At 36.2% G+C, this 12,720-nt stretch overlaps 1 protein-coding gene across 6 annotated transcripts in view; it reads left to right on the top strand.

Annotated features, from left to right (window-relative positions):
- Positions 1 to 12,720, top strand: part of BPTF (bromodomain PHD finger transcription factor) — a 156,399-nt gene that overhangs the window by 79,845 nt on the left and 63,834 nt on the right. For all 6 annotated transcript variants that reach the window (XM_055320077.1, XM_055320086.1, XM_055320047.1 and 3 more), the window contains 3 exons: positions 730 to 917; positions 3,141 to 3,496; positions 3,942 to 4,073. In XM_055320077.1, coding sequence (XP_055176052.1) covers positions 730 to 917; positions 3,141 to 3,496; positions 3,942 to 4,073 — 676 coding nt within the window. The remainder of the gene's footprint in view (positions 1 to 729; positions 918 to 3,140; positions 3,497 to 3,941; positions 4,074 to 12,720) is intronic.

Raw genomic sequence — 12,720 nt, 5'->3', positions numbered from 1 at the left:
ATAAAATATAGTAAATTTTATGTTTGGCCTTTCATTTGACAGTGAAGAGAAATCTTGTTGGCCAATGGAAATTGGATAGTGATATGATAGTTTTAAGAATGTAGAGAAATTTTTAGTCAAAGTGAGGTTCATGGAAAAGCAGTAATTGCTCCTTGGCAGTGCAGTCTGTCACTTTAAAAAATTGTTATGAAAATTTGAGAGGCCTCTATTATATTAAAAAACTAAGTTAGTTGATTTTGCATGTATAATTATTTCCATACACGGATAATTCTAGGTTCCTTAGGTGAAAATTCACTTGGCATTTGTATTTAAAAGCTTTAAATCATTAGTTATTTAAACAATTTCAAAGGAAATTTTTCTAAAATTAATTATACCCTTACTTTTTATGCAGGATCCATATTGAATATATAAGGCAGTGTTTTATTTGTGTGCATTTTGAGTTATGATGTTCGTTACTTATATATTTGTAGTAGCCCTTCATGTTTTCTAGAAGATGAGCTTTGAAACAGATAACCTGGCATGTTTGAATTTTCTTTATATAAGTGACTCACATTAAAGTTGTCTTAAGTAAAACCCTTAAGAATTCATATATTTGCAATGGCTATTCAAAGACTTTTTGTTTACTTTCTGGATCTTAAATGTGCATCAAATAAGAGTTTTGTATAAATAAGATGTTGTTATAAATAACTTACTATTAGCAATTACTTTTGGCTTTTCATCTGATAACAGGTGATTTCAAATCAGAGAAGTCTAATGGGGAAATAAGTGAGTCTCCTGGAGCTGGAAGAGGGGCATCTGGATCAACTCGAATTATCACCAGATTACGGAATCCAGACAGTAAACTTAGCCAGCTGAAGAGCCAACAGGTGGCAGCTGCAGCCCATGAAGCAAATAAATTATTTAAGGAGGGCAAAGAGGTATGTTGTTTCCATTTAAAACAAAAATCTCTGGAATGTGAAATAATTTTATTTATCATACCTGAAAAGTAGGGGTGGGTAGTTTGTAGACCCTTTATTTATTTATTTATTTAAAATATTTTTATTTTATTTATGAGAGAGACACAAAGAGAGGGAGGCAGAGACATAGAGGGAGAAGCAGGCTCCTCACAGGGAGCCCGATGCTCCGTCTCTAGACCCCGGATCACTCCCTGAGCCAACCACTGAACCACCCAGCCATCCCTGTAGACCTACTTTTGAATTGTATTTTTCTGTTTCCAAGAGTGTAGTGGATAGCAAGATTAAAAGTGGTTAGGTTTATAATACATGTAATACATATTTTGTACAATAGGTATAGTTGTGTACCCAAATTTCAGTTCTTGTGGGGAAATCTGTAATTGGATGGTATACTTTCTTACTATATGGTTAGTTTTATTGTATATAATTCTAAAGAGAGGCTTTTTTCCCCCCACATATGGTAAAGAATACACTATTTATGGGCTTTAATAAAGAGTTCTAGATGTTTAAAGATTTTATTTATTTATTAGAGAGAGCACGAGCAAGAGGCTGCAGAGGGAGGGGGAGAAGCAGGGAAGGAAGCCCCATGCAGGTTCCATCCTAGGACCCTGAGAACATGACCCAAGCTGAAGCCAGACGCTTAAGAGTCACCCAGGCACTCTCACCCCTTTTAAAAAGATTTATTTATTATTTTAGAGAGAGGGGGAGTATATATCAACATGGAGGAGGGCAGAAGGAGAAGGAGAGAAAGAATCTCAAGCAGACTCCCTGCTAAGCAGGAAGCCCAATGAAAGGCTCAATCTCAGAACCCTGAGATTATGACCTGAGCTGAAATGAAGAGTCGGACACTTAACCGACTGAGCCACCCAGGTGCTTCTAGTACTTCTATTTTTATTTTTTATTTCTTAAGAAGTAATCTCTACACACAACATGGGGCTCAAAGATCAAGAGTCATGCACTTTACTGACTGAGCCAGCCAAGCTCCCTAGCTAGGGCTTACTGTTTCTGTTCCCCAGCTATCCAGTGTAGCAGAATAATGCCACAGCTGTGTCTCCCATATTTAAGAATTATTTGCAAGGTAGATACACAAGAATATACAGTGTTCTTTTCTAAACATCATAGGAATTTCTTTAAAGCAGTAGCTTTCAGGCTGGTTTTTCACTCTGACCCTCAGTATGACATTTATTATAGCAACCCAGTACACAACATTCAGATGTTTCCTGAAATGGTATTTTACCTTGTTATGTGGGAAGCACTCTGGTATTTTGTCTTCTAGTCTAGTTGATTGTGTTATATTTTGTTTTTTTAAAAGTTGAATAAGATTCACTATTGATCTCACAGTTCATTAAAAGATTGAGATAAACTGTTTGGAAACATAAAGTATCCATGGACTCTTTTTTTTTTTAATTTTTATTTATTTATGATAGAGAGAGAGAGAGAGAGAGAGAGAGAGAGAGAGAGGCGCAGGGACATAGGCAGAGGGAGAAGCAGGTTCCATGCACCGGGAGCCCGATGTGGGACTCGATCCTGGGTCTCCAGGATCGCGCCCTGGGCCAAAGGCAGGCGCCAAACCGCTGCGCCACCCAGGGATCCCCTCCATGGACTCTTATACTAATGCTGGAATGATAAAAGGAGCAGAAGAAAAAAATATTTTTGGGAATATATTTTTTGGGGAATGAAACAAGTGATGCCTTTCTTTTTCCCTACCCTTTATATTATAATCTTGAAGTAATGATTGGTGAATGATGTGCACATGTAGTTTTGTGTATATATTTGAGATGCATGAAAATACTTCATAATGTCTGACATAATAGGCACTTAGTAGGGGTTCTTTTTATGGGAAGATCTTGGTTGTTTAATTATAAACAATTAGGTTTAGCTTTTAACTTCACTTAGAAATTTCAAAAGTTCAGTCATAAGATATACCTAAACTTTATATGGAATGATAAATTACAGATTTCTAAAAAAATTTATTCATGAGAGAGACAGAGAGAGAGGTAAAGACACAGGCAAAGGGAGAAGGAGAAGCAGGCTCCCTGCGGGGATCACAACCTGAGCCAAAGGCAGACGCTCAATCACTGAGCCACCTAGATGACCCTGGAACGATAAATTACAGATTATTGAAAGACAGTTGATCATGTTTACTTATTTGATATGAATAATTAGGCTTTTTATTTTCTTGGTCAGGTACTGGTAGTTAACTCTCAAGGAGAAATTTCACGGTTGAGCACCAAAAAGGAAGTGGTCATGAAAGGAAATATCAACAATTATTTTAAGTTGGGTCAAGAAGGGAAGTATCGTGTCTACCACAATCAGTACTCCACCAATTCATTTGCTTTGAATAAGCACCAGCACAGAGAAGATCATGATAAGAGAAGACATCTTGCACATAAATTCTGTCTGACTCCAGCAGGGGAGTTCAAATGGAATGGTTCTGTCCACGGGTCCAAAGTTCTTACCATATCTACTCTGAGACTAACTATCACCCAACTGGAAAACAATATCCCTTCATCCTTTCTTCATCCAAATTGGGCATCACACAGGTAAAGGAAACTAAAGTTCATTTGTTGCGTGAATATACTAAATATTTGTGAAATGTTTATTATTCCAGTTGCTCGCTTTCAACTTGTTACCAAGGAATTGAATGAAGTCATTTTAGTTAGCAAACACTGAGGACATTAGGGATGTGTATATACTTCTAAGTTACTGGACCAACAGTAGCTTTTGAAAAATTTCTGGAAAGCAGAGTCTTCAAAGTTCCAGAACATTATAGAGGGTTTAAGGAGTTGAAAGACTAATCGACCTCTGGGATTCCTTGAGGTATTCAAAATCTGTGATTCTGTGAGGTAGGAACTTCCAGTAGCAGTATATTTAAACCTGCTTAGCCTAGAAACATGCATCCTATGAGATGGAGTCTGAAATTACAGCTTTTGTACTTTTAAGACCATCAAGTGAAATAACTTTTTCCCCCCTTCTTCTGAAATACAGGGCAAATTGGATCAAGGCAGTTCAGATGTGTAGCAAACCCAGAGAATTTGCATTGGCTTTAGCTATTTTGGAGTGTGCAGTTAAACCTGTTGTGATGCTGCCGATATGGCGAGAATCCTTAGGACATACCAGGTAAGTGACTTCTGAGCCTTGTAAATGGTGTACTGCACTCCCTTTTGGAATATTAATCTATTGGTAATGAAAGTTACTGTATTTAAAAGACTATATTACATAATAAACTTAACTCTTCCTGGCCTCATTTTTCTCCTCTATAAGCTGTAATGTGAATAAATATTATTTCTTATTTTTTCAAGTAAAAAGCATTTTTATTGAATAGAACAATCACATAATTTTGAATGTTCTAGAATGTTTCAGTTACTGTGTTAGGTATCTGATTTACTTAGCACTGAATGTTCAAACATCATTTAGCTGCTAAGTAGACCCAGAGTTGTGTGACTTCAGATGGTTAAAAAAATTGATAAATGTTGTGACTTAAATCTACTTTTTAACTTAAATGTATTTGTTTAACTATAGTTAGTCTTTAAAATTATTACTATAAAAATTAATATAAGTTTATGGTAAAAAATTTAAATTACTATTCAAGTGAAAAGAATCATTTTACTTCCCTGCTCCTCTATGGAGCCCATTCTGAAGTTACAACACTGCTATTTTGTTAATACAAATAAATTTTGTGTTGCTTCCCAAATCTTTGTTTTATTTTATAATGAAAAGTTTTTTTGTTTAGTTTAAGATTTTATTTATTTATGAGAGAGACACAGAGAGAGGCAGAGACATAGGCAGAGGAGAAGCATGCTCCCCACAGCAAGCCTGATTCAGGACTTGATCTCAGGATTTGACCTGAGCCAAAGGCAGACACTCAACCACTGAGCCACCCAGGTCCCCCATGAAAAGTTTTTTTTTAAGAAAAGTAGTTTACATCTGCTAAATTTTCATCTGCTGAAGATTGCTCTCAGGGTTTTTATTTGTGCCCCCCCCCCTTAAGATTTTATTTTACTTATTTATTCATGAGAGACACACAGAGGCAGAGACATAGGTAGAGGGAGAAGCAGGCTCTATGCAGGGAACCTGATGTTGGGACTCGATCCTGGGACCAGGATCACGCCCTGAGCTGAAGGCAGACGCTCAACCACTGAGCCACGCAGACGCCTTTTTGTGTTTTCCTTACATCAGTCTTACAGATACTTTGTCTTCCCCTTTTCTCCCTCCTATTTTGAATGTTATTGTTTCTACCAATAGAGGCTTCCACAAGTGGAATGGACTTAATTCTTCCTAGGGTAAAAAAAGGGTTAAGTTCCAGTGCTACAGACTGCACACTAGGAGAGGATAGCTGAATGGCTGGCATATCTTTATTCTACTTCTTACTGATCTCTTTTGTCAAGGTAGACCAAGGAGAGAGTCAGAGGCAATTGTGAAGTAGTAGTCTTGAGTTTATGTTGTTCCTTCTTGAATTTACCTCCAGACATACGCAAAACTATTCTGTCCCAACATTCTTCTGTTTAGTTATCATCCTAAAGTTAATGTTGGTGGGCCAAGCAGCCATGTCTCTGATGACATAGATAAATACATTGAGAACTGAAGCTTAGCTAAGTGTCAGCAAATAAACTCCAATACTCAAATTATATAAATTCGTTTCTCAATTTTAAACATTCCAATGGAAAATGGAATATGGAATTCATCTTTTTTTTTTTTAAATTGAGGTTTGTTTGTTTGTTTGTTTTTCTTCCTGGCTTATCATTATAACTGGCCTTCTAACTATGTTCCTTAAAGTTATAAAATTATATGAATTGCATTTGTATTAGTATGACACACCTGGTAATATATATGAAAGAACTCTTTAATATTATGAGATGAGATAAAGTAGAATGCTCTGAATTTTTAAAAAATTAGAGACTATGACTCAGAAAAATTAGAGATTAATAATAGAATTCTAACATCTCTCAGTACGGATCAAAAACTTCCAGGTGACCAGTTTCTAAGAGTTGATCCTAAGGAACTATTTACAAGTTCAGCCAGTTATTTTATTCATAAAATGGTTGAACAGTTGCAAAACATTTTAAAAATAGTAAATAAGGATTTTTTGGAGAAAATTATGAATTCTGTTGAAAAGCAACATGAGGTATAAAGGAGTACCTAAATAGAAATTCAGCTTATGGGGATGCCTGGGTGGCTCAGCAGTTGAGCGTCTGCCTTTGGCTCAGGGCATGATCCCGGGGTCCTGGGATTGAGTCCCACATCAGGTTCCCTGTGTGGAGCCTGCTTCTCTCTCTGCCTATGTCTCTACCTCTCTGTGTCTCTCATGAATAAATAAAATCTTTAAAAAAAAAATTAGCTCATGTTCATGTATAGGAATACTCAGTGTCTTAATAATTTTTTTTTTTTTTAAGGATGTTTCTTCTTAATGGTGTTAAAAAGGGCGGGGGTTGGGGGAGACGACTGTTGGCTCAGTGGTGGAGCATCTGCCTTCGGTTCAGGGTGTGATCATGGAGTCCCAAGATCGAGTCCTGTATTGGGCTCCCTGCATAGAACCTGCTTCTCCCTCTGCCTTTGTTTTTGCCTCTCTTTCTTTCTCTCTCTGTCTCTCATGAATAAATAAATAAAATCTTAAAAAAAAAAAAACTTAAAAAAAAAAAAACCCCAAAAACAGTGTGAATTTTCTTCATGTTGTTATGTAAGTTAATTTCAATAGCATGGGTAATTAAAAATTAAAAGTTTTTTATGGAAAAGGGAAATAATAGGGTTTACATTTAAAGGATGGGTCGGAAGACTTGTCCTACCAGATAATAAATCTTATTTGGTAGTTATAATAATACTGTGGTATAGATGCAAAGATAAATAGACCAGTGGTACAGAATAAACCATCCAGAAAGAGACCAGCCCATCTATACTGATGTAATAGATGATAGAGAATCATTTTAAAAAGAAGAAAGAAAGAAAGAAAGAAAGAAAGAAAGAAAGAAAGAAAGAAAGAAAGAAAGAAAGACGAACTCTTTAAGTAGGAGGTGTGATGAGGCTATTTGAGTTATCTGTACAGTGGAATATTGGATCCCATTCTTTATATCATACACAGTAGTCAGTTCCAGGTAGAGTAAATCCTAAATGCGAAAAGAAAAACTTCCAAGAAGAAAATACAGGAGATTATGATTTTGGAATTAATAAAATTCCTTCCTTTCTACCCTTCCTGTTTCCTCCTCCACTTCATTCTCTTCTTCTATTTCCTTTTTCCCCTTGCCTCTCTGTGTCATCCATATTCGTTCCTTTGCCCTCCACTCCCTCCCATACTTTGTTCCTTTTCTTTTACTTTTTTAAAAAATTTTATTTATTTGTTTATGAGAGAAACCGAGATCCCAGGACCCCAGGGTCATGGCCTGAGCCAAAGGCAAGACACTCAGACACTCAACCACTGAGTCACACAGGCATCCTTTCTCTTATTCTTGATTTTCTTTCCTTCCTGATTTATTATGTTCTGAATCGTACCAAAGTGTGACATTATTTCTTCCGTTAATAAGCTGTTATCTATCAGATAAAGTCGACTGTGCATATATGTATCTGAGTGCTGTGACTACAGGTGACTTTCCTTATTTGTGTTAAATATCATGATACATATTTAAGATGGTAATGTATAAGCAATAAGGGGTCGTAATAAAATAACACCTGTGAATTCATCAACCAGTTTAAAAATAAGAACATTATCCCTATTGCATCTGCTTTCTGTTCACATTACCTTGCCTCCTCTGAGAGATAACCATAATTTTTAAGTTTGTGTTTTATTCTACCCTTTCTTTGACTCTAGTTTTATCATATAAGTATAGATCAGTGAATGGTGGATTGTTTTCTGTTGTTTGAGTTTTATAGTAATGTGTCATCCTAAAAAACTAAGTCATAGACTGGTAAAGGTATTTTTAATTTTTTTATCATTCTATAATCAAAAAAGGGTTAGTATTCACAATATATTCAAGAACTTCTACAGCTCAATAAGAAAAAAAAATGAAACCATTTAGTAATAAGACCAAAGATACAAACATAATTCAAAGGAGACACAAATAGCCAAAACCATGAAAATTTCCCTGGTAAGGTGAGGTAAATGCACATTAAAACTAGAGAATATTATTTCATGCCCATGGTATTGTTAAAAATTTTAAATATATTGGTAAATAGGTGATATAATAGAGAATTCTGGAACACTGCTGATAGAAGAGTAACTAGAGAAATGGTTGCTGCAACCATGTTAAAGAATCATTTGGTAAAAACAAAGTTGAAAATGCAATTGTATTCCTCACTCAGTACCCTAGAGAAATCTTACATGTGTACATGAGAAAGCATGAAGAAGTTTTTTTAAAAAGTTGGTTCCATGGGAGCAGCCCAGGTGGCTCAGTGGTTTAGTGCCACCTTCAGCCCAGGACCTGATCCTGGAGATCCAGGATCGAGTCCCATGTCAGGCTCCCTGCATAGAGCCTGCTTCTCCCTCTGCCTGTGTCTCTGCCTCTCTCTCTCTCTCTCTCTCATAAATAAATAAAATCTTAAAAAAAAAAAAAAAAAGATCCATGCCCATCCTGAAGCCCAGTGCAGAGCTTCAGCTCACAACCCTGAGATCAAGACTTTTTTTTTTTTAATTTTTTTTAAATTTATTTATGATAGTCACACAGAGAGAGAGAGAGAGAGAGGCAGAGACATAGGCAGAGGGAGAAGCAGGCTCCATGCACCGGGAGCCCGATGTGGGATTCGATCCCGGGTCTCCAGGATCGCACCCTGGGCCAAAGGCAGGCGCCAAACCGCTGCGCCACCCAGGGATCCCGAGATCAAGACTTAAGGTGAGATCAAGAGTCAAATGCTTAACCGACTGAGCCACCCAGGCATGCCAGAATGTTTCTTACAATACTTTGTAGTGGTGAAATTTGGTAACAGTTCCTAAATGTCCATAATTAGGCACATTTAAGTTATGGTGTGGGGATGCCTGGGTGGCTCAGTGTTTGAGGCCTGCCTGCCTTAGGCCCAGGCATGATCCTGGAGTCCTGGGATCAACAGACTCCCTGCATGGAGCTTGCTTCTCTCTCTACCTATGTCTCTGCCTCTCTGTGTGTATTTCTCATGAATAAATAAAATCTTAGAAAAAGAAAAAGTTACGTTGTGGTTCTATAATGGGCTATTAATATTAACACAGCTGTGAACCTAGGGCAAGTGTCAAGATTGAATCTCATATATGTACAACAGAGTAAAAACAGTTCTCTACTTAAAAATAAATGTAGTGTGATTCTGTTTATGTAAAATTTAAAAGCATGTAGGATAATATGTTAAAATATTATTTGTGAATATACTCATTTGTGGTAAAAATTTAAAGAAATTCAAGAGCTATATGCTTGAAATCTAAGAAATACACCTCTAAATAAATTACAAATGGTCAAAAAAAATGTAATGGAAACTAGAAAACACTTTGAATTGAGTGTTCATGAGAAAACTACATATATTGAAATTTGTAGGCTGCCCCTAAAGAGTACCCAGGGGGGAAATTGGTAGTCTTCAATGCTTACACTAGAAAAGAAGAACTACAAATTAATTAGCTAGGCATATGTCTCAAGAAGTCCTTCTGAAGACAGGAAATACCAAGAACAATTGAATATTAAATATTTGATGAAATAGAAAACCTACCTTAGATCCCATTATAATTTACAAACCACTGATGAGCTTATCAGGAAAGAAAAAATAAAGGGGAAAACACAAATCACCAACATCAAAAATAGAAAAGGAGCCTTACCAATCAGTATTTTTGATTCACTCTCACTGGCACTAGGGATTTTAAACCTTCAGAGGGTCCACTAACATAGTATTCAGGCTTCCTCCATCCATAGATGAAGGGCCCACTGGGCTTCTAGTTTTGTATAGAAGGGCTGAGGAATAGGGTCTCCTACCCCCATCTCCATTATTGGACAGTAGGGAATAGGCCACACACTTTTCTCAGGCAGGAAAAGGATTTTGGTTCATTTTAAAGGGTATCACTGCACCTGTCAATAAGGAGGTGGGCAGGACCAAATGACTTCATAAGGAAGTTCTTCACATTTCAGGTAATAGATAAGTCTATTCAAATTCTTCTATAAAATAGAAAAAGAAAGAAAGCTTGCAGATTATTATTTGTTAGTAGAACACTGTAATAAAAACTGATATATAGACATGGACAGTAGATAACTAGAAAATTATGGCCCTATTTCTTTTTATTAATATTTATCATTGGTTAATAATTAAATGGCAAATAGATGTGCATTCAGGTACTTTTAAAACATTAGTAAATATATTCAGGAGTAAATTTTAAAAATTATAAACCATGGATAATTGGCTTCCCCTAGGAATGGAAGACTTGTCCACTCTTAGTTTATTAATATCATGCCATTTGAAGAGAAAACTTTGATCATCTAATTAGACACTAAGAAGATATAAGGTCATTAATTCTTGGTTTAAAAAAAGCTTAAATAGGAATAGAGAATAGTCTTTTTTTTTGTCCACCCCTGCTGTCCACCTCCCCCCAAAAAGATGTATTCCAAACCAAACTATCATGCTTTCTTGATGCGTTCCCATTAACATTCAGGTGGGAGAAAATGAAAATGCCCCCTATCACTGCTATCTTTTAACTTTTCTTAAAAGTATTAGCTAATGCAGTTTGTCAAGAGAAATAAAATCTACATACATATGTGTGTGTGTGTGCTTGTGTATGTATGTACGTGTTGGCAGATAAAGGCATAATTATTATATGCAGTTGACCTAATTACTTAGAAACCCCAAGAAAATTGAAAAACCATCAGAAACAATCTGAAAACTTAATAAAGATTTTATTGACTAAATCAATAAATAAATGAGGGAGAGAACGCTGTGCGTGCCTGAGTGAGGAGAGGGGCAGAAGGAGAGAAACAAGCAGATTCCCTGCTGAGGCGCAATCAGATGCTTTACTGACTGAGCCACCCAGGTGTCCCCTGAACAATACATTTTGTGTAACAGTAACTATGTAGAAAATACTGTGGGAGTTCTGGGTTAAAATAACAAATTGTATAAATACATTTATTTGTTCCCTGCTTAACTCCATGAAAACTATGGCAAGGGGATTTTTTAAAGCATAAACCCACAGAGAAAAGGGAAACAAACAGAGAATACAGCACTAGTAAGGCCATGGAAGCAATAATACAGGTGGACAAATGGTAACCTGCCTAAGAGGGCTATATCCTGAGTCAGTGGGGGAAACAGAATTTTCATGAGTCACACCATAGAATCATCAAAAGGCATAGAAGTAGGAAGTCCATAGCAGTTCACTTTGGATCATATCTGTGCAGTGTACCTGTACTTTTCACACATCCTGCCAGATAACCTTGAGTATGGTGAGCCCAGTGTCTTCCAGGCCTCACTCAGACCCTCACCCTCACATTTCAGACCCAGGGACAAGTTTATTTTTTCCTGGGAACCTTTTTTTAATAGTAACAGTATTGGTCTTTGTTCATGCAGCTAGTTTTAGTCTTGCTACCGAGTTTTCAAAAGCCAGACTTTGGGGCACTTGGGTGGCTCAGTTGGGAAAGCATCTGCCTTCAGCCCAGGTCATGATCCCAGCGTTTTGGGATTAAGTCCCACATCGGGCTCCCTGCTCAGTGGGGAGCCTGCTTCTTTCTCTACCACTCCCCCTGCTGTCCTCTCTCTCAAATAAATACAATCTTAAAAAAAAAAAAAAAAGCCAGACTGTATACTGTTTGGGATATACATGAGTGATAGAACTATAAAGAAAAGTAAGGGGACAATAACCCCAAAGTCAGGATGATGACTGGGAATGGGACACACTAGATTCCGATGTATTTGGTTATTGCTACAAAGTTCTCTTTCCTAACCCAGTTACATCTTACATATTTTTAAAAATTGTAGTGAAAGAAAAGATCCCAATAACAACAAAAAACCCTCAAACAACTAGGAATAAATTTACCAAGGAAATATTTAGGATCATGTAAATTAAAGTTTTTAATTAAAGTTTTACTAAAGATAGAAAGGATACTCAGAAAATGAAGAAATAAAGATAGTTTAAATATGTATACTACATTTTCTAAAACCGTGCATTATGTTAATTATATTAATTTAATCTATCAAAATTAATACTTATTTGCATTATTAATAGAATTTTCCCTCCTTGGGGGGCAGACAGGCTTGATCAAAATGATATTAATATTTCAGCTAGAAAAATTAATTGCAAGAAATGGGAAGTAGGTATGAGAAAAAAGGGAATCGGTATTAGAACATTTTTGAAGCTACAATAGAAAATAAGATTTAAGGTAGTGGGATAGAACAAAGAATCCAGAAATAGACCTAAGCACATATGAGCATCTACCAATGACAGCTTTGTATGTAAGAGAAAGAAAGAGGACATGTCTGGAGAAAATAACCATCTAGATCCCTGCCTCAGCAAAAACATTCAGATCAATGAAGATTTTTTTAAAAAACAAAAACTAAAAAACTTCAATAAGAAACTATGGATTAATTTATGTTTTTGTTGTGATACTTTCTTTTTAAACAGATGTAAAACCCAGATGCCATAGAGGAAAAAAGTGGATATATGTATTTAAAATTCTGAGTGGAAAAATAATATTATAATCAAACTCAAAAGACAGATGACAGACTGAGGAAAAATATTTGCAACACAAATGGGAAGTTACCTTAATTGACAAAGATCTTTTATAAATGAAAAGGACTAATAGTCCAGTACAAACAAGACAAAGGATTTGAACAGGCATTTTGCAGAAAA

This window comes from Nyctereutes procyonoides, unplaced genomic scaffold, assembly GCF_905146905.1.
Source record: "Nyctereutes procyonoides isolate TBG_1078 unplaced genomic scaffold, NYPRO_anot_genome, whole genome shotgun sequence".
Classification (NCBI taxonomy): Eukaryota; Metazoa; Chordata; class Mammalia; order Carnivora; family Canidae; genus Nyctereutes; species Nyctereutes procyonoides.
This window is presented reverse-complemented; position numbering and strand designations above follow the sequence as displayed.